Source organism: Canis lupus, chromosome 9 (assembly GCF_048164855.1).
Source record: "Canis lupus baileyi chromosome 9, mCanLup2.hap1, whole genome shotgun sequence".
Taxonomy (NCBI): Eukaryota; Metazoa; Chordata; class Mammalia; order Carnivora; family Canidae; genus Canis; species Canis lupus.
Window position 1 is genome coordinate 3,182,653 of NC_132846.1, and position 22,323 is coordinate 3,204,975.

General features: G+C 46.5%; 1 protein-coding gene across 3 annotated transcripts in view; it reads left to right on the plus strand.

Moving 5' to 3' along the window:
• The window catches only part of SLC24A4 (solute carrier family 24 member 4), a 159,174-nt gene that overhangs the window by 133,694 nt on the left and 3,157 nt on the right, over window positions 1-22,323 (plus strand). For all 3 annotated transcript variants that reach the window (XM_072837795.1, XM_072837796.1, XM_072837797.1), the window contains 3 exons: window positions 14,028-14,194; window positions 18,771-18,885; window positions 22,147-22,259. In XM_072837795.1, coding sequence (XP_072693896.1) covers window positions 14,028-14,194; window positions 18,771-18,885; window positions 22,147-22,259 — 395 coding nt within the window. The remainder of the gene's footprint in view (window positions 1-14,027; window positions 14,195-18,770; window positions 18,886-22,146; window positions 22,260-22,323) is intronic.

A 22,323-nucleotide genomic window follows, 5' to 3' on the forward strand; every position in this document is an offset into this window, starting at 1 on the left:
AATAGACGTCTCAGGATAGTATTTAACTCTTACTATTCACCAAAATGCTAATATTTACCTCTTTTAAAGAAAATACTAATCACCATCCACTGAATTGTACTCCCAATCCGTTCATGGATCGCATCCAGCAGTTGAAGGACACAGCAGTGTGACAGGTCTGATGGAGTGTTGTTTCATGGAAAACATTGGCAGGCCGAGAGGCCAGCCAGCTAGGCAGGGCCCCGTTGGGTAGATGTCCTAACCAGGTGTGAAAACAGGCAAAAACAATGCAATTTTGTGATGTGAAAATAAGAAAATGATCTTTCCGTGGTGGCGTTTGTGTGTCTCCAGACATGCCCCTAGGCATGTAACTGTTCAGGGTCATGATTCCCCATAGCAAATTCTTCCCATGTATATGGAGCTTTAGTCAACTCTGGGGAGGCGTGGCAGCCCTGATGGGTTGGGGTCTGGGCCGACAAGGGAAAAGCCCGGAATCTGGGACAAACCAATCAGGCAGGAAATTGTTCTGCCCCTTGTGCAAGGATTTCAGGCACAGAACAATATATGTAGAAAAAGATCTGGGAAGACAGATGTTTTCCTGATGACGTCTCTGGGATGAATCCACGAATGGATTTGCTGATGTTGAGCCGACCATATTCTGTGGGTTTATTATCGTAAGCAGGCTGGGGTTTTTTGTTGCTTTTGCTTTTTAGTAAATATGGTTTTAATGGTGTAGGAAGATTCAAGCATAGAAGTACAGAGCTAAAACAGCTACTGCCAGGCTACTTTGTGGTTTCTTTTTCTATTGAACTATAATTCATATATCATGGAATTCACCCTTATGAAGCACACGGTGGTTTTTAGTGTATTCACAAGGTTGTTCAACCATTACCACTATATAGTTCCGGAAAGTTTTATTTTTTAAAGATGTATTTATTTTTGGAGAGTTTGCACAAATGCACGTGAGCTGGAGGGGTGGGGGAGAGAGAATCCCGAGCCGACTCTGTGCTGAGCATGGAGCCCGATGTGGGCCTCCCTCTCATAACCCTGAGATCACGACCTGAGCTGAAATCAAGAGTCAGACACTTAACTAACCGTGCCACCCAGGTGCCCCAGTTCCAGAAAATTTTCATTTCTCAGCCCCCAGAACCCCACACCCATAAACAATCACTCCCATCCTCCCCTCCCCACAACCATTAATCTCTCTGCCTCTGTTGGATTCACCTCTTCTAGACATTTCATACACAGGGAATCATAAATGTGGCCTTTGGTGTCTGGCCTCGTTCATTTTGCAGGTTTCTGGGTTCATCCATGTTGTAACATGAGTCAGTACATCATTCCTTTTTATGGATAAACAACATTCCATTGTGTTTATGTGCTGCATTTTGTTCATTTGGTACTTGATGGACATTTGGATTGTTCCTACTTTCTGGCTGTTGTAAGTATTGCTGCTATCAGCATTTGCATCAGGTTTTTCTGTGGGCAGAGTGCGGAACTGCCCAGCTATTTCCCAAGAGGCTGTGTGCACCATTCTGCATTCTCACCAGCAGTGTATGAGGGGCCGCACTTTCCCACATCTTTGCCCATATTATTATCTGCCTTTTTTGGTATAGTCGTACTTGTAGGTACAAAGTAGTATTATTTGCCATTTCCTAATGACTAAAGACATTGAGCTTCTTCTCACATACTTATTGGCTACTTTTGTACTTTCTTTGGTGAACTGTTTATTCAAATCCTATGCCTGTTTTTCAGATGGGGATTTTACTTTTTATTATCAAGTGATAAGTTCTTTATATATTCTGCAAACTAGACCTTTATGTGATTTCCAAATACCTTCTTCTATTGTGTGGATTGTCTTTCACTTCCTTGAGAGTGTCCTTTGAAGCTCAAAAGTTGTAAATTTTGGTAAAATTCAGTGTATCCATTTTGTTTGTTTGTTTGTTTGTGTTTTTGTTGTCTTTTAAGAAACCATTGCCTGATCCGGTGTCATGAAGAGTTACGTCTTGTTTCCACTAAATGTTTTATAGTTTCACCTCATATTTAGATCTTCAGTCCTTTTTGAGTTAGTTTTTGTGTGTGATATGAGGGAGGGGCCTAATTCATCCTTTTGCATGTGGACAGTTGTCCCAGCACCATTTGTTTAAAAAGACTGTTCTTGGGACGCCTGGGTGGCTCAGCGGTTGAGCGCCTGCCTTTTGCCCAGGGCGTGATCCTGGAGGCCTGGGATAGAGTCCTGCATCGGGCTCCCGGCATGGAGTCTGCTTCTCCCTCTGCCTGTGTCTCTGCCTCTGTCTCTGTGTGTCTCTCATGAATAAATAAATAAAATCTTAAAAAAATAAAAAGACTGTTCTTTCCCCATTGGATAGTCTTGACACTTTTTTCAAATATCAATTCACCTTAAATTGATCCGTTTATTTCTGGACTCAAAATTCTGTTCTATTGATTTATAAACCCTTAGGCCAGTAGTAACACACTCTTGATTGCTTGTAGCTTTGTAGTAAATTTTCAAGTGAGGGCATGTAAGTCCTCCAACTTTGTTCTTCTTCTAAGATTGGTTTGGCTATTCTGGGTCCATATGAGTATTGGAAACAGCTTGCCAATTTCTATAAAAAGGTCAGCTAGGATTTAACAGAGATTGCTTTGAATCTATAAATCAGTTTGGGGGGAGCATTTCCATTTTAAATATTAAATCTTCTGATCCACATGCAGAGTATCTTTCCATTTATTTAAGGCTTTCTAAATTAACTTCAATGCTGTTTGGTAGTTTTCAGCATATAAATCTTGTACTTCTTTTGTTACATTTATTCCTAATTTTTTTTTTTTTTTTTTGGCTGCTATCGTAAATGGAACTGGTTTTCTCAATTTCATTTTTGGATTGTTCATTGTTAGCATGTAGAAATGCAACCTTATGTTGTATATTAGTCTTATATCTTGCAACTTTGCTAAATTATTTACTGTAACAGTTCTGTGTATGTGTGTGAACCTCCAAGATCATGCCATGTACAAGTAAGGCGAGTTTTACTTTCTCTTTCTAAGCTGAATGACTTCTTTTTCTTGCCTGGTATTCCTGGCTAACACCAGCAGTGCAGGGTAGAAATGATCAGAGCACACATCCTCATTAGGTTGAAAGCTTTCGGTCTTCCAATGTTAACTATGATGTTAGCTGTGGTGTTTTTGTACATGCCTTTTATCAGGATGAGGAAATTCTCTTCTCTTCCTAGTTTGCTAAATGTTTTATCCTGAAAAAGTGTTGAATTTTGTCAAATGCTTACTTTTTTTTCCCCTCCCTCAGTGAACATGATTCTGCAGGGTTTTGTTTTTTTTTTTTCCTTTATTCTATTGACATGTTGTATGCTGGATTGATTGAATTTCATATTTGAACCAAGCCTACATTCCTGGAATAAATCCCACTCGGTCATCCTTTTTATGTTTGCTGGATTCAGTGTCCCAGAATTTTGTTAAAGATTTTTGCATCTATATTCATAAGGAATGTTGTTCTGTGTTTCTTTTCTCTTGATATCTGGCTTTGCTACCAGGGTACTACTGGCTTCATGGAGTGAACTGGAAACTATTCCTTTCTCTTCTACCTTTTGGAAGAGTTTTGAAGGATTCAGGATAATTTTTTTTTTTTAATATCTGGTAGGAGTTACAATGAAGACATCTGGTCCTGGCCTGATTCTGTTTGTTTGCTTGTTTATTATGTCAAGCTCTGGTTATAAATCTTCTTGGACTTCCTGGACAGCTTCTTCTTTGGCCAGCTTTGGTGTTTCTATCTTTGTAGGATTTTGTCTGTTTCACCTCAGTTTTGTTGTTGTTGTTGTTGTTGTTGTTGTTGTTGTTGTTGTTTTGGCACACTGTTTTTCATAATATTCCTTTAATACCTCATTTCTGTGAAGAACATCACCATCACCCTCTTTCATTCCTGATTATAGTAATTTGAGTCTTCTCTCTTTTTTTTCACAGTCAGTTTAGGTAACAGTTTGTCGATTTCATTGATTTTTTTTAATTTTTTTTATTGGTGTTCAATTTACTAACATACAGAATAACCCCCAGTGCCCGTCACCCATTCACTCCCACCCCCCGCCCTCCTCCCCTTCTACCACCCCTAGTTCATTTCCCAGAGTTAGCAGTCTTTACGTTCTGTCTCCCTTTCTGATATTTCCCACATATTTCTTCCCCCTTCCCTTATATTCCCTTTCACTATTATTTATATTCCCCAAATGAATGAGAACATATAATGTTTGTCCTTCTCCGACTGGCTTACTTCACTCAGCATAATACCCTCCAGTTCCATCCACGTTGAAGCAAATGGTGGGTATTTGTCATTTCTAATAGCTGAGTAATATTCCATTGTATACATAAACCACATCTTCTTTATCCATTCATCTTTCGTTGGACACCGAGGCTCCTTCCACAGTTTGGCTATCGTGGCCATTGCTGCTATAAACATCAGGGTGCAGGTGTCCCGGCGTTTCATTGCATTTGTATCTTTGGGGTAAATCCCCAACAGTGCAATTGCTGGGTCTAGGGCAGGTATATTTTTAACTGTTTGAGGAACCTCCACACAGTTTTCCAGAGTGGCTGCACCAGTTCACATTCCCATCAACAGTGTATGAGGGTTCCCTTTTCTCCGCATCCTCTCCAACATTTGTGGTTTCCTGCCTTGTTAATTTGCCCCATTCTCACTGGTGTGAGGTGGTATCTCATTGTGGTTTTGATTTGTATTTCCCTGATGGCAAGTGATGCAGAGCATTTTCTCATGTGCATGTTGGCCATGTCTATGTCTTCCTCTGCTAGATTTCTGTTCATGTCTTTGCCCATTTCATGATTGGATTGTTTGTTTCTTTGGTGTTGAGTTTAATAAGTTCTTTATAGATCTTGGAAACTAGCCCTTTATCTGATATGTCATTTGCAAATATCTTCTCCCATTCTGTAGGTTGTCTTTGAGTTTTGTTGACTGTATCCTTTGCTGTGCAAAAGCTTCTTATCTTGATGAAGTCCCAATAGTTCATTTTTGCTTTTGTTTCTTTTGCCTTTGTGGATGTATCTTGCAAGAAGTTACTATGGCCGAGTTCAAAAAGGGTGTTGCCTGTGTTCTTCTCTAGGATTTTGATGGAATCTTGTCTCACATTTAGATCTTTCATCCATTTTGAGTTTATCTTTGTGTATGGTGAAAGAGAGTGGTCTAGTTTCATTCTTCTGCATGTGGATGTCCAATTTTCCCAGCACCATTTATTGAAGAGACTGTCTTTCTTCCAATGGGTAGTCTTTCCTCCTTTATCGAATATTAGTTGCCCATAAAGTTCAGGGTCCACTTCTGGATTCTCTATTCTGTTCCACTGATCTATGTGTCTGTTTTTGTGCCAGTACCACACTGTCTTGATGACCACAGCTTTGTAGTACAACCTGAAATCTGGCATTGTGATGCCCCCAGATATGGTTTTCTTTTTTAAAATTCCCCTGGCTATTCGGGGTCTTTTCTGATTCCACACAAATCTTCAAATAATTTGTTCTAACTCTCTGAAGAAAGTCCATGGTATTTTGATAGGGATTGCATTAAACGTGTATATTGCCCTGGGTAACATTGACATTTTCACGATATTAATTCTGCCAATCCATGAGCATGGAATATTTTTCCATCTCTTTGTGTCTTCCTCAATTTCTTTCAGAAGTGTTCTATAGTTTTGAGGGTATAGATCCTTTACATCTTTGGTTAGGTTTATTCCTAGGTATCTTATGCTTTTGGGTGAAATTGTAAATGGGATTGACTCCTTAATTTCTCTTTCTTCAGTCTCATTGTTAGTGTATAGAAATGCCACTGACTTCTGGGCATTGATTTTGTATCCTGCCACGCTACCAAATTGCTGTATGAGTTCTAGCAATCTTGGGGTGGAGACTTTTGGGTTTTCTATGTAGAGTATCATGTCATCGGCGAAGAGGGAGAGTTTGACTTCTTCTTTGCCAATTTGAATGCCTTTAATGTCTTTTTGTTGTCTGATTGCTGAGGCTAGGACTTCCAGTACTATGTTGAACAGCAGTGGTGAGAGTGGACATCCCTGTCTTGTTCCTGATCTTAGGGGAAAGGCTCCCAGTGCTTCCCCATTGAGAATGATATTTGCTGTGGGCTTTTCATAGATGGCTTTTAAGATGTCGAGGAATGTTCCCTCTATCCCTACACTCTGAAGAGTTTTGATCAGGAATGGATGCTGTATTTTGTCAAATGCTTTCTCTGCATCCAATGAGAGGATCATATGGTTCTTGGTTTTTCTCTTGCTGATATGATGAATCACATTGATTGTTTTACGGGTGTTGAACCAGCCTTGTGTCCCAGGGATAAATCCTACTTGGTCATGGTGAATAATTTTTTTAATGTACTGTTGGATCCTATTGGCCAGTATCTTGTTGAGAATTTTTGCATCCATGTTCATCAGGGATATTGGTCTGTAATTCTCCTTTTTGGTGGGGTCTTTGGTTTTGGAATTAAGGTGATGCTGGCCTCATAGAACGAATTTGGAAGTACTCCATCTCTTTCTATCTTTCCAAACAGCTTTAGGAGAATAGGTATGGTTTCTTCTTTAAACGTTTGATAAAATTCCCCTGGGAAGCCATCTGGCCCTGGACTCTTGTGTCTTGGGAGGTTTTTGATGACTGCTTCAATTTCCTCCCTGGTTATTGGCCTGTTCAGGTTTTCTATTTCTTCCTGTTCCAGTTTTGGTAGTTTGTGGCTTTCCAGGAATGCGTCCATTTCTTCTAGATTGCCTAATTTATTGGCGTATAGCTGTTCATAATATGTTTTTAAAATCGTTTGTATTTCCTTGGTGTTGGTAGTGATCTCTCCTTTCTCATTCATGATTTTATTAATTTGAGTCTTCTCTCTCTTCTTTTTAATAAGGCTGGCTAATGGTTTATCTATCTTATTAATTCTTTCAAAGAACCAACTCCTGGTTCTGTTGATCTGTTCCACAGTTCTTCTGGTCTCGATTTCGTTGAGTTCTGCTCGAATCTTTATTAACTGCCTTCTTCTCTTGGGTGTAGGATCTATTTGCTGTTTTTTCTCTAGCTCCTTTATGTGTAAGGTTAGCTTTTGTATTTGAGTTCTTTCCAGTTTTTGAATGGATGCTTGTATTGCGATGTATTTCCCCCTTAGGACTGCTTTTGCTAAAAAAAAAAAAAAAAAAAAAAAAAAAAAAAAAAAAAAAAGACTGCTTTTGCTGCATCCCAAAGATTTTGAACGGTTGTATCTTCATTCTCATTAGTTTCCATGAATCTTTTTAATTCTTCCTTAATTTCCTGGTTGACCCTTTTATCTTTTAGCAGGATGGTCCTTAACCTCCACGTGTTTGAAGTCCTTCCAAACTTCTTGTTGTGATTTAGTTCTAATTTCAAGGCATTATGGTCTGAGAATATGCAGGGGACAATCCCAATCTTTTGGTATAGGTTCAGACCCGATTTGTGACCCAATATGTGGTCTATTCTGGAGAAGGTTCCATGTGCGCTTGAGAAGAATGTGTATTCAGTTGAGTTTGGATGTAAAGTTCTGTAGATATCTGTGAAATCCATCTGGTCCAGTGTATCATTTAAAGCTCTCGTTTCTTTGGAGATGTTGTGCTTAGAAGACCTATCGAGTATAGAAAGAGCTAGATTGAAGTCACCAAGTATAAGTGTATTATTATCTAAGTATTTCTTCACTTTGGTTAATAATTGATTGATGTATTTGGCAGCTCCCACATTCGGGGCATATATATTGAGGATTGTTAAGTCCTCTTGTTGAATAGATCCTTTAAGTATGATATAGTGTCCCTCTTCATCTCTCACTACAGTCTTTGGGGTAAATTTTAGTTTATCTGATATAAGGATGGCTACCCCTGCTTTCTTTTGAGGACCATTCGAATGGTAAATGGTTCTCCAACCTTTTATTTTCAGGCTGTAGGTGTCCTTCTGTCTAAAATGAGTCTCTTGTAGACAGCAAATAGATGGGTCCTGCTTTTTTATCCAGTCTGAAACCCTGTGCCTTTTGATGGGGTCATTAAGCCCGTTCACATTCAGAGTTACTATTGACAGATATGAGTTTAGTGTCATCATGATATCTATTCAGTCCTTGTTTTTGTGGACTGTTCCACTGAACTTCTTCTTAAAGGGGAATTTTAAGAGTCCCCCTTAAAATTTCTTGCAGAGCTGGTTTGGAGGTCACATATTCTTTTAGTTGCTGCCTGTCTTGGAAGCTCTTTATCTCTCCTTCCATTTTGAATGAGAGCCTTGCTGGATAAAGTATTCTTGGTTGCATGTTCTTCTCATTTAGGACCCTGAATATATCCTGCCAGCCCTTTCTGGCCTGCCAGCTCTCTGTGGAGAGGTCTGCTGTTACCCTAATACTCCTCCCCATAAAAGTCAGGGATTTCTTGTCTCTTGCTGCTTTAAGGATCTTCTCTTTATCTTTGGAATTTGCAAGCTTCACTATTAAATGTCGAGGTGTTGAACGGTTTTTATTGATTTTAGGGGGGGATCTCTCTATTTCCTGGATCTGAATGCCTGTTTCCCTTCCCAGATTAGGAAAGTTTTCAGCTAGAATTTGTTCAAATACATATTCTGGCCCTCTGTCCCTTTCGGCGCCCTCGGGAACCCCAATTAAACGTAGGTTTTTCTTCCTCAGGCTGTCGTTTATTTCCCTTAATCTATCTTCATGGTCTTTTAATTGTTTGTCTCTTTTTTCCTCAGTTTCCCTCTTTGCTATCAACTTGTCTTCTATGTCACTCACTCGTTCTTCCACCTCGTTAACCCTCGTCGTTAGGACTTCTAGTTTGGATTGCATCTCATTCAATTGATTTTTAATTTCTGCCTGATTGGATCTAAATTCTGCAGTCATGAAGTCTCTTGAGTCCTTTATGGTTTTTCTAGAGCCACCAGTAGCTGTATAATAGTGCTTCTGAATTGGCTTTCTGACATTGAATTGTAATTCAGATTTTGTAACTCTGTGGGAGAGAGGACTGTTTCTGATTCTTTCTTTTGAGGTGAGGTTTTCCTTCTAGTCATTTTGCTCAGTGCAGAGTGGCCAAAAGCAAGTTGTATTGGGAAAAAGAGAAAAAGAGAGGAGAGAAAGAAGGAAAGAAAAGAGAAAGAAAAAAAAAGGGAAGAAAAAAAAGAAGAAAAAGAGAAAAAGAAAGGAGAAAAAAAAGGGGGTGGGGGAAGGAAACAAATCAAAAAGCAAAACAAAACAAAACAAAACAAAAAAAAGAACCACGGGGGAGTATCTTCTGATTCTGTGTACTTTAAGTCCCTTGGCTTCTCCTGGAAGTTGTCCGTCTAGCTGGTCTTCTGGGGGAGGGGCCTGTTGTGCTGATTTTCAGGTGTTAGCACTTGGGGGAGCTGCTGTGCCCCTGCCTGGTGCAGGGCTCAGTGGGGGTTGTTTACCCCGTGAGGCCGCAGGAGGAACAGCCCCAGTGGCGGGGCAGCTCTGGAAACCTGGATTCACCTCCGGCAGGAACTCCGTCTGCAGGGCCTGGAGGCTCCGGGGCGGGGCCGCTGCTCTGCTCAGCTGGGGCAGGAGCGTCCTCGCTGTCCTGGGCCCTCCCGGCCTCTGCCTGTCCCGGGGGAGGCGGGATCCTGGGCTGTGTCCCGGCGCCCTGTGCTCCGGGGCCTGCGCTGTTGGATTCGCGCTCCCGACCCGCAGCCCCCTCCGCGGAGCCGCCGCCCGAGCCCCTCCGAGCTGCTCCTGGAACCGCGCAGCGCCCTCTGCACGGAGCCTCTTCCTCTGCCCGAGCCCCTCCGAGCTGCTCCGGGCCCCGCCGGGTCCCGCCGTGCGCGCTGCAGCCCTTAGGGAGCTCGGCGCACTCTCCCGGGGCGCAGGTGCCTGTCAGTGTCCCCGGGAGCCCGAGGGCATCCCCGCCCTCCTGGGTCCTGCTCCAGCTCCCTGCGGGCCCCTTTCCGCCCGGGAAGGTCGGTGCAGCTCCTGCTTCTCCGGGACGGGGCTCTCCTGTCCTGGGGACACTCGCCCCGGCCTCAGCCCGGCTCCTCGCGGGGCCCCTCCCCCTTGGACGCCTTTTGTTTCTTTATTTCTTTTCCCCGTCTTCCTACCCTGATAGAAGCGCGAACTCTTCTCACTGTAGCATTCCAGGTGTTCTCTCTTTAATTCTCAGGCCGAATTCATAGATTTTCAGGATGATTTGAAGGTTATCTAGGTAATTTGGTGGGGACAGGTGATTTGGAGACCCTACTCCTCCGCCATCTTGCTCCTCCCTGATTTTTTTTTTTAAGATTTTATTTATTGAGAGAGAAAGAGAATGAGCAGAAGGGCAGGGGCAGAGAGAGAAGGAGAAACAGACTGCCCACAGAGCAGGAACCCGACCACAGGGCTCCATCCCAGGACCCTGGGATAACGACCTGAACCAAAGGCAGACTCTTTTTTTTTTTTAATATATTTTTTAAAGATTTTATTTATTTAGTCATGAGAAACAGAGAGAAGAGAGAGAGACACAGGCAGAGGGAGAAGCAGGCTCCATGCAGGGAGCCTGACGTGGGACTCGATCCCCGGTCTCCAGGATCACGCCCTGGGCTGAAGGAGGCGCTAAACCGCTGAGCCACCCGGGCTGCCCCAAAGGCAGACTCTTAACTGGCTGAGCCACCCAGACACCCCATTGATCTTTCTAAAGAACCAACTTTTAGTTTCATTGATTCTCTTTTTTAAAAATTTTCTATTTTATTCCACTTTAATCTTGGTTATTTCTTTCTTCTGCTTTCTTTAGGCTCAACTTGCTCTTTTTGTTTGTTTCTTAAGGAGGAAGGTTAGGTCATTGATTTAAGATCTTTCCTCTTTTTTTAATATGGTCATTTATAGCTATAAATTCCTAAGCACTGTTTAGTGTTTTTCCTGTATCCCATAAGTTTTGATATGTTGTATTTTCATTTTCATTCATTTCAAAGGATTTTCTAATTTCACTAATGATTTATTTTTTGCCCTGTTGGCTATTTAGGAGCATGTTGTTTAATTTCCAGATATTTGTGAACTTCCAGTTTTCCTTCTGTTACTAAGTTGCAAGTTCTTTCTTTTGCAGAGTGGTTGTAGGACATGCTTCACATGATTTAAATCCTTCTAAATGGGGGATCCCTGAGTGGCTCAGTGGTTTAATGCCTGCTTTCAGCCCAAAGCAAGATCTTGGAGTCTCAGAATCGAGTCCCATGTCAGGCTCCCTACATGGAGCCTGTATCTCCCTCTCTCTATGTCTCTGCCTCTCTCTGTGTGTCTCTCATGAATAAATAAATAAAATCTTTTTAAAAAAACCTTCTAAATGTATCGATGCTTGTTTTATGACCTACTATGTTGTTTGTCGGGAAGAATGCTTTATGTGAACTTGAGAAGAATATGTATCCTTCTTGAATGTATATGTTAATGTTTTTCATCAGGTTTGGGAGCTCTTTGAATATGAGTTCTACGAAATACTCTTCCTGCCTTTTTCCCCTTTTTCTTTCTGCTTCTGAGATGAGATCATCTAAGCTGGCCTCTCTTCAAGGTCATTGATTTCTTCTTCCTGCTCAAATCTGCTTTTGAGCCTCAAGAGTGAATTTCTCATTTTAGATATTTTACTTTTCAACTCCAGAATTTCTCTTGGTTCTTTTTTAATGGTTTTTACTTTTTTATTGATACTCCCTGATGAGAAACCATCCTCTTACTTCTCTTTAATTTTTTAGACATTTTGAAAACTCCTTTGTGAATATTGTAAAACAGCTGATTTAAAGTCTTTGTCCAGAGGCCTCTGGCTGGCTCAGTCAGAAGAGCATGCTACTCTTGATCTCAAGATTATGAATTTGAGCCCCATGTTGGGTGTAGAGATTATTAAAATGAATAAACAAACAAACAAACTCTAAAAGAATAATAAAAAATAAAGTTGTTTTTACATCTAGTAAGTCCAATGTTTGGAATTCCTCAGAGATAGTTTCTATAGACTGATTTTTTTCCCCCTCTGTATGGGCCATACTTTGTTTCTTTGTGTGTCTTATAATTTATTATTGGAAACTGGGCATTTAAAATAATCTGACAATGCTAGAAATCAAGTCTTTGTCCCTTCCCAGGGTTGCTTCTTGCTGCTATTTATTGTTTTTGTTTAGTGAGTTTTCTCAGATGATTCTGTAAAACCTGTATCTTCATTGTGTGTGGCTGCTGAAATATTTGCTAGGTTCTTTTAAGGCCATCTAATAATTGCACAGAGATTTCCTTAGATGCCTGGATCAAATTAAGTTTTCCAGTTTTTGCCAGTAAGTTCTGCATGTGTTTGGGGGCATGTCTTTAACACTGAGGCAGACAGTTTACAAATGTACTTTAGTCTTTATTTGGGTGTTCAGTCCCCCAACATTAGGCAGAGATGAAAGCTTAGGGCATTCTCAAATCTTTACTGAGCATGCAAATATCGGTGGGCACAGCCCTATGCATACTTATGGTCTTTTAGATTCCCAAATATGTGAGAGCTTCTCAAAACCCTCTATAAATAACCCATTTCCCCAATTTTTCCTTTTAAACTGGTCAGTTTATTGTTTGTCTCAACTGTTATCCACCACCTTGGACAGTGTGATGCTCAACAGTTGCCTCTGATTGTTTTCAACAAATGCCCCTAAGGAAAAGGCTATTTACACTGGTTGAGCTCTGATTTGTGAAAAATAAAGACAGCCTTGAAAGTGGACTCGTCCAGGAAATCTCTGAGAATGGACTTGGAAGGAGCTCCAGTCCTGCCCCCGATGGACACCAGGATGTTGGTTTTCAAGGCTACTCCAGAGCTGGTCTAAAGGAATAGGAAATAGAGCAAGTTAAAACTCCACAAAGCTCACTCTTCTCACTGAGATCAAGCCAATATTTTTAAAGTTTTTTTTAAGAATTTATTTATTCATGAGAGACACAGAGAGAGAGAGAGAGAATGAGAGAGAGAGAGAGAGAGAGAGAGGCAGAGACATAGGCAGAAGTAGAAGCAGGCTCCATGCAGGGAGCCCGATGTGGGACTTGATCCTGGGACTCCAGGATCATACCCGGGGCTGAAGGTGGCGCTAAACTGCAGAGCCACCCAGGCTGCCCTCAAGCCAATATTCTTAAGTAAACTCAGCCAGTTTTACTACACACCTTTGGTTAATTTCCAGAGTTCTGAAAAAGGCTGATTCTGACCATTTTTTGCCAGTGTTCTCATTGCTTTTGTGGAGGAGAGAATCCTCAGAAGTCTGTCTTCCACTACTTGGTTGACATGTCAAAAGCTAATTTTGAGTCTGAGTGTATACACTGTACTCAGTGGCTAGTTAAGGACACTACACTTGCACTCGGTGGCTTAGTGAAGCCACTTTTCCTTGGTTAATTTATTTGTGGATTCTGTTGGTAGGGGCCAGTGAGGTAACACCTGCCAGCCAGGGACACCTGCATTTTAGTCTTATATCTGCAACAAGCTGAGTATATGACCTGGGAACAAAAGAGCTGAGATTTCCAGAGTACCAACTATGTGCTGCAGTGTGTGCCGAGCTTTTTATGTACATGTATCCTGTCATTCTTGCAACAACCAAGAGAGAGAAAATGTTTGTGTTTAACAGATGAAGAAATCACTAAAATGCAAAGTGCTTATAGCACTGTGCCTGCTCGCACAGCAAATATTCCATACAGTGATTATGGCATTGCTGTTAGACAACAGTTACTGTCAGAGGAGGAAGTGGAGTTGATGGGATTGCTCAAGATCATTTGAACACCAACCCAGGTCTGTCTGATTACAGAGCCCACCCATGTTTCACATCCTCACCCCAGCTCTCCTGGGCAAATCCATTCCTGCTCTGGGTGTTGCTTTCCTTATTCTGACAAATGAAGGATCTGGACTGATTAAAGTTATTCAGTCAGCAGACCCTGGATTGTCTTGTTTAAATCATTTCCAGGGTGACATTATGGAGGTGTGTGATTCCAAGTTCAAGTGCTCAGAGCCACATTAGTAGCATTGTCTTGTTTGGCTTGAAAAAATGAACAGGTAGACTGGCCAGTGTATAACCCAGTATGTGTTTCTCTCCTTCCCCTCGGGCTCCACCCCATCCCACTGCAGAGGCAAGAGGGGACAAAGCCAAGTGGGTGTTCACCTGGCCACTCATCTTCCTCCTGTGCATCACCATCCCCAACTGCAGCAAGCCCCGCTGGGAGAAGTACTTCATGGTCACGTTCATCACGGCCACACTGTGGATCGCTGTCTTCTCCTACCTAATGGTGTGGCTGGTGAGTGGTGGAAGCAGGGTGGTCTGTGCAGCCAGCCCCCACCCAGCACGCGCTGGAGGTGGGAGAGCTGGATTCAAGAGCGACCTCAGACACTGCTGTGCCACCTGTAGCAAGTCGCCTACCTTCACAGATGTTGGCTTATTTCTCAGGGAAAGGGGTTTCAGCAGAGGTGTGTGGGGCTGTGTAGGCACAGGGGATATGCGGGTAGACACAGCATGGCACTTGCCTTCCGGGCAAGAGTGGGGCAGGAGACGAGGTTCTGAGACATGCAGCTCAGGTGTGATGGGAAGAGGACCATGGCAGGGTGATGGGGATGCTTTGTGAAGGTCTCTGCGGGGCTAGTCGCTCATTCCCCTTCCTTTCCAGGGTCCTTGGGGAATGCAGGGGGAGACTGGAGTCAATGGGAGAGGAACACAGGCAGCCCTCATGTAACCCCTGCCAGTAAAGTCTTCTAGCCCTCATAACACCCATTCTACAGATTCCTCAAACTGAGGCATCCATTCAGATTGAGCAATTGGCCCAATTGCACAGTCATCAGCTATTATACCATTAGTTACATAATCAGTAGGTTCTAGAGCTGGGCTCCTGAGTCCATGATCTCAACCACTCTCCTGAACTGCCCTTCAGTTTCTTACTGGAGTTTTCAGACACCATTTGGACCAAAGTTTTACAGATGGAGAGGCACTGGCTTGGCTCTGTGGAAGCTCCTCTGGCCACGTGTGACAGCCCCCGTACAGAGCCTGAGCTGGCTGGAGAGGTGCCAAGCAGGACCCCGAGGCCTCACTCCATGTCCCACCCTGTGGGCCCCTCCCTCGCCCTCCCACGTGGGGCGCCCAGGGACGGGGAGAAACCGTGACAGGCACCTGTGCTTCTGTCATAAGGCTTGCCCGTCAGCAGCCTCCAGCTTCATTGTGAGCGAGTGGACGTCTCAGTCCTCCTGACGCCTGGTGCCAGCTGCAGCGGGCAGTGAGTCTTCGTGTGAGAAGCATGGGCCCACCTGTCCCTTAGCCCCAGGGGAGCAGTTTGGTGGGAGAGAGTGATGTGGGGTCATGTGGGGATGCACTTGGAGCCTAGATCTCCCACTTACAGTCTGAGACCTTGGCAGCTTCCATGAGCCATGTCACCACCTCCCCACGAAAGGGGGATGATCACCCCATCTCAGAAGGTCAATGGGAGGACGGAAGTCTCTGTCCAGGCACCGTGGTCTGGGCTGGCAGCACGAGGACAGCCCCCTAACTGGAGAGAACAACTATTTCCCCTGTGACATGTAGCCAGTGCTACTTCCATGCTTTGTTCAGATCAGGGTTAAAATCCTCCTAGATGCCTGGGGGTGTATGTGCGTGAGCATCAGGATGCAGGAGGAGGTGAAAATAGCTACTATCCAAACCCCCAAGAAAAGGAGGACAATCAAGGATCATGGAAACAATGCCTTATGTGAATCATTCTTATAAATTCACATTTTTCTGAGTAATGTTAACCCCAGCCTGTCTCTATATGTGATAAAACGATCCAGTGATTTCTCTTACTAAAGTGCTTTCCCACATAAGATGAGTGCTGGGTGTTATACTCTATGTTGGCAAATTGAATTCAATAAAATGAAAAAGTGCATTCCCCAAAACACTGCAAGGGGGGAAAAAGTATTATTTCATGACGTTTGAGGAGGGATGAGGATTAGGGAAGATCAAATTAATGAAGTGGTGAGACTTCTTCTCTGATTACGGAAAACAACAATATTAGGACATCCACTTCATGGTGAACACCCGCAGCCCCGCCACTCTGGCTGTGCTCCCCAGAGCAGTCATGGCACAGCACAGCGGGGCCCAGGGACCACTCTGCTGGGGCACCCTTCCTGGACTTCGAACCTCACCCGCCTCAGTGTTAGGGGAACAGAACGAGCCTCACAGGAGAAGTTGGTCCAGACAGCAGCACCCCGTGGCAGCTGTCCCTTCTACCGAAGCAAGATGTGCTGGCCAGAGGGCGCTGCGCTCACTCCCTCATGCCCCGACGGGGGCTGCCAAGGGGGGGCAGCGAGGTCCCTCCTGTTTCTCCTGCCAGCTTTTATGGCTCTCCCCCCTCAGGTTCCAGGGAAAACGATCCTTGTATGTCAGGGTGAAGAGAGAGGAACCTTTGACAACGGCGTTCTATCTAGCACCTTTGCACCACTGGGAAAACTGAAGACCAGAGGGGAGCCGTGGCCTCCAGAAGGTGCACAGTCAGCCCGGGGCTGGGCTCTGCCTCCCTCTCTGAGGCCTAAGTATCAGCTGGACTTACGGGGCCCAGAGCTGGAGACCAGGCGGTGCAACACTCGGGCAGCCTCCCAAGTCCAAAGCACCCTGGGGGGGCACATAGTCACACGCACATGCATGCAAACACATGCATACACACACGCATATACACACACATGCATACACATGCACACATACACGTGCACGCATATGCACACATACACATGTACCCACATGCACAAACGCATACACGTGCACACACACACATACACACATATGAATACACATGCACATATGCAGGCATAACATAATGCACACATGCACACATACATGCACACACATATGCGCATACACACGCGTGCACACATGCAAGACCTTCCTTTGATTCTTCCATCCTCCAGCTTCTTAGCCTTGTAGTTCGGTGACTTAGGAGGAAAATGGCAGCAACCCCAATAATGCCAAAACAACCCAGGACATGCGGCATCCCCCACTGGAAGCATGGCGGCCACAGCTCAGTTGTGCTTGTGGAGATGTCGTTCAGGGCCTGGGCGATCTGAACGTTGAGGGCTCAGTGGTTCGTGTCCCCTCCCATGCCTGTGCTGCCCCCACCAGGGTCGCTTCTTGCAGAGACTATGGCGGGCCTGTGTGCACCTGGCACCTGCAGCCGCTGCACTGAGCACTGCCTGCCAGGGGGCCCTGGGACCGGGAGTGTTTCTGTCCACAGGCTCCGGCTATGGGCCAGGCCGAACTCTGCTCAGAGCATGCTCCACCGGGGCCTCCCTGAGCTCTGTGAATCTGAACACCCCCACACTTTCTGCCCCCATGGATCGTAAGACCAGGGCCCCAAGAGAAGGAAGGCCTGCATCTGCTAACGTCTCGCATACGTCAGGCACTGTCCCCTCACATTTTCTCATTTAGTCTTTATTAACAAACCCATTTCACATATGAGGAAACTGAGGCTTACAGAAGCAAACCAGCTTGTTCTAAATCACACGACCATTCGCTGGGATTGGAGCTTTCAGTAAAAATGTGAACAACCCTAAGAGGTGCCACTGTTCCCATTGTATAGACGAGGAGGCAAGCCAGAGCTAGTGAGTATTTTTTTTTTATTTTTATTTATTTATCCATGAGAGACATGGAGAGCAGCAGAGACACAGCAGAGAGAGAAGCAGGCTCCCCATAGGGAGCCCAATGCGGGACTGGATCCCACGACTCCGGGGTCACGCCCTGAGCCAAAGGCAGATGCTCAACCACGCAGCCACCCAGGCATCCCACTAATGAGTATTTTGAATAGAGTTAACCACATGCTTCTAGGGCTTTCCATCTGGCTGCTACCCAGGGCCCAGCTATGTCTCAAGTGTTGGGCGTTTATCAGCAGAGGGTATGACTGTCATCAGTATCCTTAAATCCTTCCATCCGGCCGTTCTGTTTCTCAGAGCTCATCCTAAGGAAGCTGTAAGATATAAGAACCCAAAGAGCTACATGAGGTTGAGGTAGGAGCATGACCTTTAGAGTCAGAAAGACCTGGCCCACAATCTCCGATCATCTGCTCACCAGCTTCATGCTCACAGGCAGAGTTGCTTAAGCTCTCTGAGCCTCAGTTTCCCTGGGTGTAAAATGAGTGTAACTGCAGTGCCCCCTCACCGGTGGGTGGTGATAATAGAGCACCTGAGGTTGCATGTGCGGCTCACCTGTAGAACCCTTGGTATACAGTCAGTGCTCGGGAAATACTGCCCATGCAGTGAGGTCATAAGAGCACAGAGAGATCTCCTCAGTGTCCAGTGGTGAGGGATTGGCCTAGACTCTACCACTCAGTGAAAGGTGTGCATCCATTTAAAGTAGTGTCATAGATGACGACATAGGTGGACAGGTATCCACGGTATGTCGTTGTATGAAACACATAGCTGCAAAATATATGTTGCTAGTATAATCTGGTTCTGTTTTCTTCTAACACACCAAAAAATGGCCAAGGCTACACCCTAAAGTGATAGTTTTCAAGTGTGGTTTCCCAGACCCGTTGACGGACAGTCCCAGCCACCTGGTGACAGGATAGGAGCATAAACTCTGGGGCATCACCACAGCTGTCCTGAATCAGAACCTGGTGGGAGGGACTGGGGCCCACAGCCCACACTGTCACCAGGCCACCAGAGGATTCTCCACGTGCACAAGTTTGAGAACCCTTGGCCAACAAAAAGTGGTGACAGTGGTCGTCTGTCGGTCTTGTTTTCAGTTTATGTCACTTTCTAATTGTTACTAAACAGCAACACCACGTTCAAGTTAGAAACACTCGGAGTACACAGGGGTCCTAGGTGTTTCTCCGCAAGCTCATGTCCCTCCTAACTCTTCGGCAGGTGACTATCATTGGGTACACACTGGGAATCCCCGATGTCATCATGGGCATTACGTTCCTGGCAGCAGGCACGAGCGTCCCGGACTGCATGGCCAGCTTAATCGTGGCGAGACAAGGTAAGAACGGCATCTTGGCCCCTCCAGCCATGAGCCTCACCATGCGGGCCCCTCGGCCCCTGCCCAGCCCATAGTTTGTGGCTCTCCTGACCAGTAGCTGTGAGCTCACCAATGACGGGAGAGCATCAGGGTCAAATTCCACCGTGGAGAGGGCTCTACCAAGATGAACACCTGCAGACTCTGGAAGCCCTCAGTCTGGGCTCACGCAGGCTCGGATCAAATGAACTTATTCTGAAATCACCAGTGTGACATTGAACAAAGCTGAGCCGCGACCTCTTACAACAAATACAGTGGTAATGAGGCATGTTCAGCACCCAGGAGGGCAAAAAGGGAAGGGTATCTTGTCCTCCCAACTGTTTTCCTAAAGTTCTAGAACATGTAAATGGGTTTGGTGGCTTGGTTGGTTGGTTGTTTGGTTGTTTGGTTATGGGTTTTGTTTTGGGCTCACTCCATGACACGGGCTAAGCAAGGTCAGGAGAACCCATGTGCTCTTCAATGGCAGAACCAAAGACCATCAAGGGCTGTCCTTCACTTACTGTGGTATTTCTGCTGGTGAGGTAACCCCGTGTAGACCTCCGCAGATGAATACACAAAAGTATGGGGGTGGGGGCTGCGGTCCCATCATAGAATGACGCTCAAGGAAGGTGGGAGAGGAAAGAACTGCCCAAGGGAAAGTTGGCTCTGGAAAGCGAGGAATGACATTTTATTCCTCCAAGTTTGGAGAAAGGGTTGATTTGGAAGGGGCGGGGCGACAGCTGGTCCCGAGAAGGCACGAGGGGAGAGACATGTAGGCATGTGGTTGGCCTAGGCTGGAAGCTTGCAGGGAGTAGGGGCAGGGAGGGGAACAGGGTTTAATCGACTGACCTCTAAGGTGAGTGTATCCGTCTCCCGGGGCCGTCGTAACAGAACTACCATGACTGGGTGGTTTAGGACAAGAGCTGGTCGTCGCAGGGTTCTGGAGACAAGTCCAAACTCGAGGTGGCGACCGGGCCATGCTCCATCCAGAGGCTGTAGGCAGGGGTGTGCTCTGGGTCTGCATCACGGTCGTGTCTGCCTCTGTCCACACGGGGTGTTCTTCCCTCTGCAAGGACACTGGCTGCTGCGCTAGGGCCCACCCTAACTCCATGTGACCCCGTGTTCACTGGACTGCATCTGCAGAGACCCTATTTGTGAGTAGGGTCCCGCGCACAGGTGCCAGGTAGCACAAGCTGTGGGGAGGAGCTTGCTCAGCGGGGACTGGGAAAGCAGCTGGGCACCAAGGGCCTGGCCAATGTGCGGTGGCGTGACCTTGGCCACGGGGATTCAGTCGTGCCAGCTTCAATGAGACATGCAGGAGAGAGGACAGGTTTGCCCAGAGCTAGGGCTGCTGGGTAGGTCCGGGGAAGTCCAAGGGAGCGGGAGAATGTGCGTTTGAAACAGCCGAGCCCGGAGTCCACAGGGTCGGGGCTGAGGGGACGATACCAGCAGGCTGGGGGTCTGGCGGGGGGTGAGATCAAGAAGGGGCTCCATCTGACACAGGGCTACATGGGGTTCTGAGGGGGACGTCCTGTCAGAGCGACTCCTGGGGAAAGTGAGGGGCGAGACACAGGGGGCAACCATCAGGGAAGTGACCGTGATGTCCCCGGCTGGACCCACACACACATGATCAAGGCCGGAACAGTTCCCTCGTGGCCAAGAGGACAGAACCCCTGCCCAAACCTGCTCAGTCGGAGTCTGCATTTAGCCAGGACCCCAAGGGAGTCCTATGCTCCTGAAGTTTGAGAAGCGGTGCCCTGTGCGGAGAGTGGGTGGCGGCAGGGGGGGTGGTGCGTCCGCCAAACCCAGGAACCCTCATGTCTCCTGTGAGCTTCGGGTGTAGGTGTATGTCCTGACTCACCACGCGAGCACTGCATCCTCCCCAGAGGCGGCCCACATCCCTGTGACGGCCCAGCGGCCCCGACACGGAGAGCCCGGCCCCTCAGAGTGAGCACCCCAACAGCAGCAAGCAGCCAGAGTCGCAGGTCACTCAGGAAGGAGGAACCTGAGGCCGTGGGGGAGGCCCGCAGGCAGGCAACAGCCACGGGGCAGCAGGAGGGGCTGACCCAGCGGACCCCAGCAGGCCAGGGAGTCAGCGTCCAGCCTGGTGGCTGCAAGCACCTCAGGGACCAGAGTACCCCATGGCTGCAGACGTTTGTGTTGCACACACACTCATCCCACACAGGTTTGTGAGCGCCAGGTGCTGACAGCGTGTCACAGGACAGCCAAGGGGCCAGGCAGGAGCACAGGTCCGCCAGCATGAGTCGTCTTTGTGAATATTTATTGTCTGACTTTGTAACGCCCCTCGAGGTGTCAAGTACTTCAGTGGCATGGCTGCCCTTATCCTGGCCAGTCAGGCAGGAAGCCAGGGCCGCTCAGCCACTGCGTGACCTTGGGCTTGTCCCATGCCTCGGATCCATCGTGTGCTGCACGAGGACAACGCCCCTCCTCCGGGGTAACCGGGAAGCACCCAGTGGGTCCTCGCAGAACATCAGCCCCAGACCCGGCAGGAGGAAAAGTGAGGGCCTGTGTCCGTCTCCAGGGCCACCATGCTCTGGGACGCGGAACCTATGGGCCCGGGCGGTCTCATGGGCAGGGAAGCTGGAAGCCCAAGGCGAAGTGTTGGCCGAGTTGGCTCCTCCTGAGGCCTGTGGGGAGAGTCTTCTCCAGGCCTGTCTCCTTAGCTTGCCAGTGGCCATCTTCTTGTTCCCTTGGGGCTTTGTCCATGTGTCCCCCTTGTAAGAACGCCAGTCATCCTGGGTTAGGGTTGACCCTAATGACTCATTCTAACCTGATTTTCCCTGTAAAGACATTAGTACCAAACAATGCCACACTCTGAGCTATTGGGGGTCAGGGCTCCAACATAGGAATCTTGAGGGTTAGGGCACTGGGGGGTCTGTGGGTGAAGCACCTGCTCACATCATGATCCTGGGTCCTGGGATCGAGCCCCATATGGGGCTCCCTGCTCAGCAGGGTGTCTGTCTCTCCCTCTCCCTCCACCCCTCCCCACCATTCATACTCTCCTTCTTTCTCTTGCTCTCTCTTTCCATCCAGTAAAATCTTAAAAAAAAAAAATCTTAAAGGTCATGACTGAGCCTCTGGGAGGCCCTGAGACTTCATGAGAGGTTTCTGAAGTATGGGGTACATGAAGAAGGAAGTCCTCTGTGGAGAGCAGCGCCAGTGGGACACTAGTAGGGTCTCTGAAACCTAGTCTGGTGATTGACATTTGTCAACTGTCTGCCCTAGGCCTTGGTGACATGGCGGTGTCCAACACCATAGGAAGCAACGTGTTCGACATCCTGGTGGGACTCGGCATACCATGGGGCCTGCAGACCATGGTCATTAACTATGGGTCCACGGTGAGTTCCTCAAGCCTCCTGAGCCACATGCATGCCAGACATGCGCTCTGTGGGTTTGGCTGCT